Here is a 13,965-nt window from a genome sequence, read left to right as displayed (position 1 = left end):
AGTTTTCCAAATCTGAGGAAGTGAAAACTGATACTGGATACAGTATGCTATAAACGGCTAGTGCTTGTATCATTTTGAATATCAGAGGTAAGAAGGCACAGAATTTGTTACTCAATTCTAAAATATAAAATACTGAAGAAATAGGTGTCTTCAACTGAAGGCTAATTTCCAGGCAAGTGGTAGATTTAAAGTTAAATTACCCAGATTTATTAAATATTCCTTCCACAAAACCCAAGTTTTATTAAAACACTAAGAAATCCAATATCCTTCAGTCAGATAATAATATGTAAAAGTTGCAATAGTGATTCAGCAAATATTATAGCTTCATTACATAGAGTAATTTCTGTTTTAAATGGGTAATAATACTCATGCTTTGCTATAAAGAAGCCTCTTACTAATCTACAGTCTTCTCAACTGAGTGGTCAATGTAACATCTGCAGTAACACAATCTCGAAAAAGTAGATGGAACAAATCAGGGATCAGGAAACAAGCTACTGAAACAGCAAAAATAAGTGTAATACTACTGAACACTGTACTCTTCAATAAAAGAAACACCTAAAGAATACTTTGTTACAACTTTCTAAATTTAATTTCACTACATTTCCCAGGAATGAAATTATTTTCTAAACATTGGAAGTAATACAGCCAAATTAACTGCCCGTTCAAAACAAAACACCTGAAAACCTAAAAAGCCCACAACCAATCAAAAATCTCTCAGACTCATCAAATGAATGCCCAAAAACCAACCACACACAAAAAAAAAAAAAAAAAAAAAAAAAAAAAAAACCCCAAAACAAAACAAAACAAAACAAACCAATCCCAAAAGCCAACACAATGCAGACAAAGCAATCCAGACTGGAGTACAGCTGTCTGCACAAGCGATGATATTCTATTGATGTCCACGTGTCTTCAGGTGCCAGAGATGGTGATACCAGACACAGTCTGCTCGAGCCACAGATTGCAATCTGAATTTTTAGTGTCTTTCAAAATCCTGCCGAAACCCATGATTTTGCTTTTCCCCTCAGACTGAAGCTGCTAACAAACGACTACGGTCCTAGAGATGACCCAGTTTAAAATCAGGAAGTTGTCTTAGAAATGGTTTAAAACTCCCCCCAAAAAAAAGAAAATAATATTTTTTCATTCAGTAATTCTGGTTTTTTTCTTGAGTTTTTAGTTGATACATTCACATTATAATACAAACATTGCTCCCTTGGCTTTCCCCCATTATTTTGATTTCAGAACATGAAAACTGTTGCTACTGCTCTCATCAGCCTGAGTCAGTACCTCTGTTAAGTTTATCCTGTTAAGCTGATTTTCCTTCAAGAGTATTAATATTCTTTATTATTATCTTCCCTAATATTTTTAAATAGCAGTTTACTTACATTTAGCTCACAGAAACATTTCAATTATAAAAAACCCCAGTCTTTTGACACTGTCTATTCTGTACATAAATACTAATTTCTCTATTCAACTAACAGTTTGGTAGTTGGCTTTTCAAACATCTTTATAAATGGGTTCACATAAATTTATACAGTTCTATCAGGATTTCCTACTCTCTCGGACTGCACTTTCCCACTTCAGATTACTCACTCTGTACAGTCCAAGAATCTTGAGTTACAATTGCTTTGCATTTCTAAGCAAGAAGAATTGCACTATGAAACAATACAGTTAGTATAATTCATTCGTCTAAAACATAAAATTTTTAAACTTTACCTCCTTGCTTTCATCCAAATCTGAGTCACTGCTAAACTCTTCTGTATTCAGACGTTCGAAGTCAGACTCTCCAACAGCTATTGGTACCGTAACAGTAAGGCTTGGGTTGTTTATGAATGTATAATCATTGTCACCTATAACAGTGGCCATTCCATTTTCAGTTTTGCCATAATTTGTATCTTTCCTTAGTTCAGCGGCAGTACAGTTGGAAATGCAAGGGTTTCTCTCATCATTCAACTGATCTGTTGCTGTTCTTTGATTTACAGCAGCTTGTTTTCCCAAACAAGACCTTCGGATACATTCACCTGCTTTTTTCTTCACATAATCTATTCCCTTCTGAATCCTTGCAACAGCAATCTGCAAGTTGTTCATTTCATTATCATCGTCTGTAGCAGCGAGGTTGTCTGAACTAAATGAACTCAGCAGCAAGGCCAGAAAAAGATTCAATACCTAATTAAAATTTAAAAAAAAAGCAAAGACAACAGAGCTGATTTTTCCCAATTTTCATCCACATGCTTGTTATGAACACATTATGAACACAGGCTTTGTGTTTTCATCTACAGTAACGATTCTGAAAACACACAGTAAATAAAATGCAAATGCAATTTAAGTACAATATCTTCTGTATACCACAACAGAGGGGATTTTGTGGCTTTACATTGCTTATGTTTGTAGAAGGTCAGAAATTAATGATTCTTTGGTACTGTCTGAACGTGTTTACCTTTCTGGCAAATCACAGCACTCTGATCTGTGCAGAAAACACATCTTCTATGTGCTGGTCCAAACTCACACAAATAATTTTTTTTGTATGCGACTTAAAAAATGAGGAATGTACCCTGTCTTTTAATCCCCAAGTCATCCTTTTCCCACAGCAAGAGAAAACATAGAACACACATCAGTTACAAAAGCCCAGAGGTTACCAGGAACTCAAATGCCAAAGCAGCAGAGTACCAGTTCTTAAAATCTTCAAATCAGCTCTCCCATCAGCTTGGAATGCAACATAAAAGAATATTTTAGGAATACATAAAGACAAATGGATAAAACAGCCATGAACATACAGCAGGGATGTGTGCTCAGGTAAGAAGTTTTCCCAGAGCTATGGAATAAAATCAATATAGTAAACACTGTGGAAATATTCACATAGGCGGATACTTCATTTCACAAAATTCCATTTTCTGGTATAGAAAACTACTTATGGAGTTTAATCAAACAACTTCACGGTTCTCTTCATTATAAGACAATAGATTTATAGAAAATCCTGAAGCAAGTGGCTGTGCAACTAGAAGCAGGGCTGGCTTAAAGATACTTACCTGACTCCTCAGAAATTTTATTCTTAAAGAATACACATAGGATGGCTAATTTAAAATCTCTTCTGCTACAGAAAATAATTTAAAGCAGAGATGTTTAATAACAGAGGGAATGAGAAAAGTGGAGCAATAGGCAGAGCAAATAATGTCTTAAATACTGGTGAGCTAAAAAATAAAATAAAACATTTAAAAAGAGAAATTTATGTAAACTAGTGCCAATCTGATGCTTTCCTCTGAAAAAGAAAAATACAGATATAATACAGGCCATGTTAAAAATATCTGTAGAAAGCACTTATGAAATAGCAAGGAAAAAAGTGAAGAAGCAAAAGAAAACCTGAAGTAATTGAAGCTGGGATTTTTCCTGCATAACAACTTTCCTTCTAATTCAAGTTTCGTTACTCCATTTGTGTAAAATGCTGGTTGGTGCAGCAAGCAGGTCTCAAAATGCCATATACTTCAGAGTCGTAAGAATGCAATAGCAGCCATTTAGACAGGAGAGATCAGAAAAAGATTTACAAAAAGGCCTAATAACCTGCCTAAGTGTGATTGGAAGCAAGGACTAAATGGGTTAGGGAGAAAAGGCCCTGCTATATCCTCTTCTGCAAATAGGAAACTTCCACTCTGGATGTCCAACATTGAGGGTGCCCTTGCTCTTCTCTCCCTCTCTAGGTAAGCAGGAGTGGCCCACAACACCCTGAGCACCTGGAGCTGCACACTCTCATCCACATCCTCTGAACTACACTCTGGACCCGGGGGGGGGTCATCCTCCAAGCCGAGGACTCTAGATAGGATCAGAAATCTAAGAAGCAGAAAACTCCATTTCAAAACCCATACTCATAACAAATCCAGACAATAAAATCATATTTAAAAATCACATTTAATAATACTTTTATAATTAATTACTGGTTCTCTTACCTTTCATATTCTAAATGAATTGTAAAATTATTTTGACTACATACCACTAGGTTTCCAATCACCATGACCATCATGAAAACAATAAGGCACATGGCTTGGCCAGAAACCTCCATGCAGTCCCACATGGTTTCTATCCATTCTCCACACAGCACTCGGAATACAATCAGGAAAGAGTGGAAAAAGTCGTGCATGTGCCAGCGAGGAAGTTCACAGTCACTGGAGATCTTGCAGACACATTCCTTGTAGTTTTTCCCAAAGAGCTGCATCCCAACCACAGCGAAAATGAACACAATGATGGCCAGCACCAGGGTCAGATTCCCCAGAGCTCCCACGGAGTTGCCAATAATCTTAATCAGCATATTTAGAGTTGGCCAAGATTTTGCCAATTTGAAAACTCGCAACTGGAAAAAAAAATACAGGCATTATTTGCAGTAGTTACAAAAATGCTATAGAGGTAGCAGTGTGTTACAAACTAGTGACTCTCAGCAAGAGCAAAAAGAAGAAATTTCAACTTTTTTTCCAACAACCATAACTTCCATAGCATTTCATGAAACCCACACTTTTAAAATGTAATAAATTTTAGACTTTGCTTTTTTTTCCCCTGTGTTTTTTTTTGTAGTGTTTTGTTTATTTGTTTGTTTTAGCATATTTATTCTTTTCCACATGAAATAAACACTAGCACACTAGTTGTATTTGTTCAGACAGTGAATTCTGAATACATACACCTTGGACATTACATGTAGAAACAATTTAAAATAAAAATATTTTTCTAATAAAAAAGATTTTTTTTTTCTAAGGGGAAAAGAAAAATCAATCTTCTTAAAATTTATTAAACCCATGAATTTTTTAATTACTAAATTTTAAAAGAACACCTCTAGCCTTCTTGCTATTTCCAGACATGAAAGCCAACAAGACTACAAAGTTTTCTACTTCTCAATATACTCTAAAAAAATTGTACATTTCACTGAACTTTACTCATTCATGTTTAAACAATTACAATAAAATTACAGCTCTTTCCCCTTAAAGAATAATTGCTTCTCAACAGTCAAACGGCACACAGTATTCAATGATAAATAATTTTTAAAACAGCCTGCAGATATACCCTCTGTCAATTACTAAAAAGTATACTAAAAGGTGTCTTATTTATATGAACAGAGTTGAAATACAAACATAATTCATAATTAATGCAGATGTATTATTTACCAATCGGAATGACCGGAGAACGGATAATCCATCCACATTTGACAAAAAAAGCTCCACCAAACTAAGAGTAACTATAAAACTATCAAAAATATTCCAGCCAACTTGGAAATAATTAAAAGGATGCATGGCAATTATCTTGAGAACCATTTCTGCTGCAAAAATTCCAGTAAAAACCTGAAGAAAAAAACATTACTGTTACTTTATGGATGAATATGAAGAAGTTGAACCCACTGATAAGGAACAACTGAAGTAAGAAAGTAACATCCCTCTTACAGCAGTATGTCACTAAGTAAAATTATCACAAGTTGAACCCCAAAGAGAAGGTAAGTAGCAACATCAAAATGAACTGCAGCATAAATATGTAACAGCAGTTAAAGCTAAGGTACATTTAGTGTCTACTGAAGAATAAGCTACTCCTAACAGGCTCCAGTTTGCTCCTTTTATCTGCCATCCACCTAATTAAATCTAATTAAGGGAACTTTCCCCAGCAAAATAATACACTCGCTCTTGTCAGAATGGAAGCTGCTTTAACAAAGGTGTGTGGGAAAACATGAACTGGTCACAAATTGGAGTGATGTACCATTAATGAAGTCTATAGAAGAACTCACAAGTAAGCTTATCTTCTCTAACAGTCAAAAAAAAGGTCAATTGTGCCAAGGCTTCCGTAACTAAAACTCCTTTCTGACTCTGAATGCCTCTGACATCTTCTGAAGCAGCAGGCAAACAACACCTCTGAAATAAAGTCACTGTATTTACTGTGTATGTACAATCACCATTATCTACAAAACTGCATAAATTACTATCTTTCATGAGAAAGACGAAAAAAAGTTCAAAAATTCAGGAGCATTTTACAGTCTCTAAAATGTAGAGCTACAGTGTCCAAAAAGGAAGAAAGCAACTGCTGAAACCATACCAGTGTCATAGTGGCATACTGGCTGACTGGGAACACACACAAATTCCTGGCATGAAGGAACACTGACACTCACACGTACTAAATTAATCCATTACATAGGAGAGGTAGGAATGGGAGTTTTCTGGGTAGAACATACAAACACAATCACAAGACAGCTCTCTGAAACAGTTACTAATCCTCATCTATTTGTCTCCTCTATCTTTTCCTCAAAGGCATCCTGCATGTATTTTAAACAGCAACATGGGATATTTATCTTGTACAGATAATGATCTCTAATTCCAGGTTAAGGTGAAAAAAATGAAATATATCCGTATTGGATAAAAAAATCAGCATATAATTTAAATGCTGATACTGTAACTCTTTAAGTCTGAGTATGTTACCAACATGTATTAGAATTTCACATATTCCAATAACCAAATTGTTTTATTATTTTTCTAGACCATAATCACCAGAATAACCACTTAGAATAAGCATAGGTTAAGAAGTATAACATACTTGTGTTATTGCTTTTATAAACCAAAATAAAGCTACCTCACCAAACCCAACCCACACACTGTGTCCACTAAGGAACAAAACTCAGCTGTACCAACAGATACTCTTAGAATAAGTCACACATTCTTTGCCTTCCAAATTGTTATGGTCCAATCAAATAAATGGTCTTCAAGAAAATCAACCCATAGTAATAGCAGTGGAAAATAGTAATCCAAATTAGCATTCAGCTCTTTTTGTGTTGTCAATGGTACTTACACTAAAAAGGATCTAATTTGACTCCTACTTATTTTTGTAATACTAAACAAAAACATGTCAGATTTCTTTCAGTTTCATGTAATTCAAACTCTGGCTTTTGGAAACTCTATTGAAGAAGGTGTAATACAGAAGACAAAATTTAAGATGCAACATCTCTGAAATACTCTTACATACAACATATTCCAAATGGTATTTTTAGACTATTTTCAGTACAATTAAACCTTTAATATTTATTTTATGGGATGACAAAAACTATAAAAGCAACTGTATTCCAAAAAGAAATCAGGTTCCACCTGTATAAAATTTTATAGATTGAAGGACTTACCAGATTTCCTATTGTAAGTACAGTCTCAAACTGGTTGGTCATTGGATAATGTTCCATGGCCATGAATAGTGTGTTTAAAACTATGCAAACAGTGACAGCCAGATCAACAAATGGATCCATTACAATAAATTCAACTACACTCTTCACTTTTAACCAGGGCTCACAACACTCCCAAATCAAGAAAGTGTGGGCAAACTTATCCCAGCAAGGTGGACATTTTTGTCTGGATCCTTCAAGTTCTGGAGAAAAAGAGAAATTTATAATGAACAAGTTTTGGAGAATGTGAAGGTAATTTTTTATCTGGTTTTTCAGGTTTTAAACTTCATACATAGAACCACTAAGGACACTTGGAGGAACATCCTCAGATTTCCAGGAACTTAATTTATTGTTTCTGACACAAAAAGTTTTAGAAGACTTAAAGAAAAACCTCAAGTGTTCTGAGCAAATAATTTCAAAACGTGTCTATTTTTAATAACATATGATCTTGTTAAAAAAAACCACAAAAAGCCATAAGAACTATGCTTAAGATTAGGGATCTTTTTTTCAATAAAACTTTCAACTTCAAAGTCCTTTTAAATGTCTAAGGACTTATTTTTAGGAAAAAATAACATTAATTTTAGCCTTAAAAGGGTTTTGAAAATTATTCAAGCTTTTTTCATTATTTTCACTAGTAGTCATTCCACTGTTCAAAGCAATCCTTGTACAAATTTTCTTCTCCTTATTAACTAAAGCCAGGCCTTGAATTTTCTCTAATATCTTTACGGTATGGTTAGTGGCAAATGTATCACAAGGGATTTCTTCCAATAACTGCATTGCTAAGCATGAATAACAAACATAAAACACATACATAGTACCCATTTTAGTTACAATGAGCTTTCTACATCAGCCTGCTTACCTGCTTCCTTCCTTTTTTCACTATGTGCATGCAATTTTTTCCTGTTATTCAGTTTACATATTTGCAATGACTACATATTTTTTCTCTCCTCTATTTGTATTGTGGTATAATACCTTCAAGCAATCTAAGACTAGGTCAAGAAAGTTCAAGTGTCTACAGTTATAACACACCTTCCATTCTATTTGTGATAACATCAGCTAGACTCATGGCCCTTTCCCTTAAATCGGGATCCTCCAGCAACTCCATTGGTATTTGATACGAACTTGTACGTCTGGTTTTTATTCCTATTTCTGTGGTAGTGCTCTATAAAAAAAAAAAAGTGTGTAAATTAAATTCAACTTTAGAAATACTGTGGGGTTTTTTAAAATTACTATTTTCATTATATACATCCTAATACAATTAATACTTGTAAAATGTTAATAAAAACATTTGGATACTTAGTTCCCATACTTCCACTGCATTATACTCAAATAACATTACTCCACTTTAGACACCAACAAATTTTGGAGGGGGCTACAGCCAAGAAAACAAAGAAAGACTCGCAGAACTTATGTAAAAACAATTCCCAGTTCCATACTTATTCTACCAATATTTCCATTCTAAACTAGTTCATTCACAAGACCCTTCTAACAAGGGATTAATGCTAGGAAGATTCTGCAGCAACTATTCCATAAAATAAAGTTTTAAAGATGAGTTTTGATCTCTATACCCATTCAAAACTTATTTAAATTATATTTTCTAAATTCAATCATTATCAACTCTGATTTATTTTATGAATTTCAACTGAAGTAACAGCATAGGTCTGACTTCATTGATTGCAAAAATAAATACTTGTTTTTCATGATTTAATTTTAAAAAATGAAAGCTGTGTTATAACTATAGTATTGAGCACATCTCAGTTATGAAGAATTTTTGAATGCATAAGGATGGGTAGACTTTTTTTCAGTCCATTAAATAAATGCATGAAAATAAATGTATAATAAACTGCAAGAAAATTATAACTGCAAGGCATCTGGCTGATAACTGCAAGGAAGCTGGCTCATGTACTTTCAGGTGCTATGACCCATAGAAATTGACCAAAGAAATTTTAGTAAAATAATATTTTTAGGAAAAACCATGCAGATGTCTCTGCTCCATTCCCAAAGCAGACCGAGGGAAAAGGAAAAAGCAGAATTAAAATGTTTTGTTGGTTTGGGGTTTTTGGGGTTTTTTTTAATTATACCCTGATCCTAGGCACTGAGTAACTCAGATAGTCTTTGAAACCCAGGAGAAAAAAATGCTTTCAGGACTTTTAAGGTGTCAACATAATCTTTAAGACTATGCTATATTTGCACAATACCAAATATATGAACAAATGCATATTACTGACTGCATATTTACTGCAGAATAATGCACATTATTGACTTTTCTTACTAAGAAAATACACTTAAAAGGAGACTAAAACCATAAAGAAAAAAAGAATTGAAATAATCTAACAATGTACAGGAAGCTTAGAGTCGGACATCCTATTTTGCACTCTAAAACAGATTTAGCAATGGAACATTACTAATCTGATTCATTAAGCAGATTTATGTATATCTTTTCTTCGCAGGTATGTACGACTTACTGCTTTGCTCTCTTTTATGCTTTAGCCTCTCACTTTTGACTGAATCACTTCAAATCCATTTCATTAGAGTAGGATTCCAAAAGCATTCACAACTTTCCATCCATTTTCAAAGCAATAATTTTTGAAACATTTTCCATGCAATAAAGAATGGCCATGAAACCTGGAGTAATTTTAAACTTTCTTACATTGCCATCAGTCGATGGTTTATCTATTATCACCTCTGGCAGAAGTTCTCCAGTAGGAGACAACAGACCTGGTGGTCCATCCACCAAGGAAACCACTCCATTGCAATCCACAGTGCTGTGCATCTTCCCATTCAGGGGAAGACTGTCAGCCTTCTGGATGACCAACTGGCCTGGCTGATGTTACTGCTGCGCCGTTCCGCGTGCCTGCGCGGCAGAAACAGAGAACCTCTTCTGCTCGAGTTATTCTCAAACGTGCTGTGCTCATCGTCAGCAAAGTCATTTTCTGAGTCTCTCTCTCTTCCGTTGTCTCTAAAAATGAACAGACTTGTTCTGCTACTAGGCCTGGGAGAAAACAGGGAGCCATGAACACTCAGCAAAGACTGCAAAGGAAACATAAAAAACAATCGTCTGAAGATTATAAGCATACAAAATTCATGTCTATGTACAAGAAAAACAATAATAATTTATATTCCCCTGGAATTTGTCAGTGTTATCTTTAATACACTGCCTCAGGCTGATCTCAAAGATGCATTACAGATGAAAGTCAACTGAATGGGTAAATTTACAGTGTACCTAGAACAATGACTTCAGAGAAAAACAATAACCTATATAAGGCCATAGTTGTTTCATGCTCTGCTTTAAAGAGAAAAGCCAATATTTACATAAACTCTCAATGATCCACAGAGATCATGCATTATGTTAAAAGATACCAATACCTTTAGTCTTCTAAATTCATACATTATACTTAAATTTTCCTTTTATGAATTAAGAAGGCATTTCTATCTCAGATTAACTAGGAAAATGCAATGCTGCTGGGCACGTTAAGGTCCTAAATAATAAAATGAGAGGGAACAAAACACTTTTTGAAGGTACACTCGAGAAAATAATACCAACTTACAGTTGGTATTTAAGAGAATGCTACATTATTTTTCCTTTGTTGCCTTACATTGCAAAGTTGCAGTGAAGTTTGTTGTATATGACAATAATCTCACAAATTCCAAAAATTACAATTACATTACTCACAGTACCTGGAGGGGTGATGTAAATGGCTTCCCATAAGTTAGTCTGTTCCCATCAAAAGAAGAACGGAAACCTTTCCTTTTGATACTGCCATCTGATTCAGATTTTGGAAGCTTTTCATCCTTCACAACATCCTCTTCTCCAGAGAGCTCCCTCTGCCTTCTTTTCTTCCTTCTATTTCTCCTTTCTTTGGCACTTTTTGAACTAAGCTTGGATGCATCTGAAGAACTATCTGAGGGTGCAGCATTCCCACTTTCACAGCTGTACTCAGTCATCTCTGCTGCAGCTGCTGCAATTGCCTGCTACAGCAGTTATTTAACAAGATGCTTTATAAATCACACCATTTTTAAAGAAAGATAATCTTGTTCCTAAGATTTGTATCAAATTACTTCTAGTAAACAGCGTAGTTGGATTTGTGCAAAGCTACAAATGAAATTCTGTAGTATGAATGGAATTCGAATGGAGTTCTACTTAGCATCCGTGTCATGGAGTCAGCCCACACTGTCTACAGCCACAAAGTTCATTAGAAAATATTTGAAAATTATTAAATTTATTAATTAGAGTGAATGCCACAGAAAAAAAAAGAGCTAAACAGAGTCATACTTCAGTCTGTATTAATTTAGTAAACTAATCCTAACTTTTATTGTAAGTGGCTTCCTTAAGCTGCTTCCAGTCTTTGATTCGCTAGTAGCAGCACAAGTAGCAAAAATTAATCAGAAATTTATAGATGAAAATATTTTACAGTCTAATCAAGGGTTGAAAAGTATTGAAATTATTTCTAAGATGAGAATTTGGAAAATCATCATGACAGTTTACTAGCTACTATCCCAAGATAATAGAGATTCATTTAAAACTATTATTCTGATTTGGATGCTACTCTTTGTTCTCAGTTCAGAAATTCATTAACACTTTAGATATTATATATTTTAAAAACAATAAAGAGGCATAGAAAAAGCAGTCTACAGTATTTGCAAGTTATCTTAAAGAATGGATTTTTTTAATATGTAAATTTAATTATTTGTTTTGTTTTAACAAATAGCATGCAAAGGAACACACTAAGGCCTATTTTCTTGATAGAAAATACCTGAGCTTCTTCTTGCTGCTTCCGCAGTTGTTCAAGCTTCAGTTTAAAGTCTGCTTCCCTCTGCTCTGCTTCAACAATAGTTGCTTGATTTTGTTCTTCATAGGCCATGGCAACCACAGCCAAAATCAAGTTAATCAAATAGAAGGAACCCAGAAAAATCACCACAACAAAAAATATCATGTATGATTTGCCAACAGCTCGTAGTGTCTATAGGAGGAAAAGAGAAATCAACCAGCCAGTGAAGAAATGCATCACTTCTGCAGTTCCTAAGCATTAATGACTTTGAAAAGTGCAAAACTTAGTTGGTTTTCCTTCTGTAGTAAAATCATACACATTTTCTGAATTACAAAGTAATCAATATAAAGGGAGCATTCTTGTAGGTGAAAACCATGCGTAAGGATCATGCTGCTTTGTGACAAACCTCTTTCAATGCCCAGTCATCTTGGGAAGAATGTGGGATCAGAGAATGATTACCATGTATTAGCATGCTTTCCCTTTGAAACAACCAAATGATCTAAAAATGGCACAATTGACTAGATAATGAGAAGATAGTATTTATTATAATTAACACATTTGCACACACCATATAATGAAAAGCTACTGTAAGAAAGTTAATTTGTATCCAAGTTATAAAAACAGGACTAAGGGTACTGAAATTAAAGTTCAGGTTTTGCTGTCATGAAGTCTTTTTAAACTCAATATTGACTATTTTGAAAATATCATAAGGCACAAAATGAAATATACACTGCAAAAATTAAATTAAGGACCAAAAAACCCTTCATGCACCTCTTCAGAAATCATGTGAGATTCTGTATCAAGTGTCAACCTCTGCTTAGTTTTGCAACTGAATTTGCTTCCTTTGATAAATGTTAATGGCTAACAATAGCAATGGTATGTAATACAAATAAGAATGATTGATTTGGGGCCAGTAATACATTGATCACAATTTTAAAAATATACTCACCAACTGATAAAGATTTTCCCAATAGTCCTGTGTCATCAGTCGAAACAGTGACAAGAAAGCCCAACTGAATGTGTCAAAGCTAGTATATCCATAGTTGGGGTTTTTACCAGCTTTCACACAGATAAATTCTTCTGGGCATTTACTAGAAGAGGGGAAAAAAACCAAAACAAAACAAAAGAGGCAAAACAATCCATACACAAATTTCATATAACACTATTTTTAAAAAAATATTGTTTCTTGAGCTTCTTATGAGGCTTCATCTGTGGATGGTGCTGTTATTTATGGCTTAAAACAATTCAAAGATTAGTGAGGAAATTAAAAGTCTGTTCTTTAAAAAATAATCCAGAGAGAGCAAACAAGTGATGACAATATTTCCTTCTATCGTCTTTCACAATTTTAAACAAAATAAAGTTTTTTATCAACAGTTTGATATTACCTCTGAAAATATCTCTTCAATGAAAATAATAAATGTACTTAACATAGATATTTCAATAGGTGGATACTTCCATGCAGGAAAAAGCCAGCACACATATTTTATGCTGAACTTTGTCTGTCAGTGAGGTTGGCATACCAGATTTCTTGCCTTCTTCACATGAGCCTAATTAACAAATTCTACCAATTTGTCAGGAGCAAATAACCAGCACAGGGACACTTTTATCTCAATAAATTTTTCATATTGGTTTTGAGAGTAGGTGATACAATGTTGATATCAAATGTAAGCACAGTGTCAATTAGGACAGAAAAGGCTCTTGTCCCCAAAATCTCTATAGAAAAACACTGTGAAGATTTCTTTTCATGTATGTGTGCCTGTTTGATGTGCATTTATACACGTACACAAAATTATCTCATAGTTACATACATAAGTTAAATGTTTACAAAAATAGTTTGAATGTTTTAAAGCTATTACCAACCAAAACCAAGGGATGGACTGATAATTCATAAGCATATAGAATAATATGATTTGGTTATTATATGATTGCTATTTTAGGGTTGAGAAATGGCAGGAAACCCATGGCAAACAATGCTCTTAAGTCCTTGATAACACAAGGTCTACCAGCTATGTGGAATTTTCCAGTTACATATGAGCT

General features: G+C 34.2%; 1 protein-coding gene across 1 annotated transcript in view; it reads right to left on the bottom strand.

Moving 5' to 3' along the window:
- Positions 1-13,965, bottom strand: part of LOC115905605 (sodium channel protein type 2 subunit alpha-like) — a 61,492-nt gene that overhangs the window by 21,379 nt on the left and 26,148 nt on the right. Inside the window, 10 exon segments of the mRNA XM_030952017.1 lie at positions 1,714-2,163; positions 3,980-4,336; positions 5,139-5,312; positions 7,124-7,362; positions 8,189-8,321; positions 9,810-9,971; positions 9,974-10,189; positions 10,838-11,131; positions 11,914-12,120; positions 12,878-13,019. Of these exon segments, the coding sequence (XP_030807877.1) occupies positions 1,714-2,163; positions 3,980-4,336; positions 5,139-5,312; positions 7,124-7,362; positions 8,189-8,321; positions 9,810-9,971; positions 9,974-10,189; positions 10,838-11,131; positions 11,914-12,120; positions 12,878-13,019 (2,374 nt within the window).

Source organism: Camarhynchus parvulus, chromosome 7, assembly GCF_901933205.1.
Source record: "Camarhynchus parvulus chromosome 7, STF_HiC, whole genome shotgun sequence".
NCBI lineage: Eukaryota > Metazoa > Chordata > Aves > Passeriformes > Thraupidae > Camarhynchus > Camarhynchus parvulus.
This window is presented reverse-complemented; position numbering and strand designations above follow the sequence as displayed.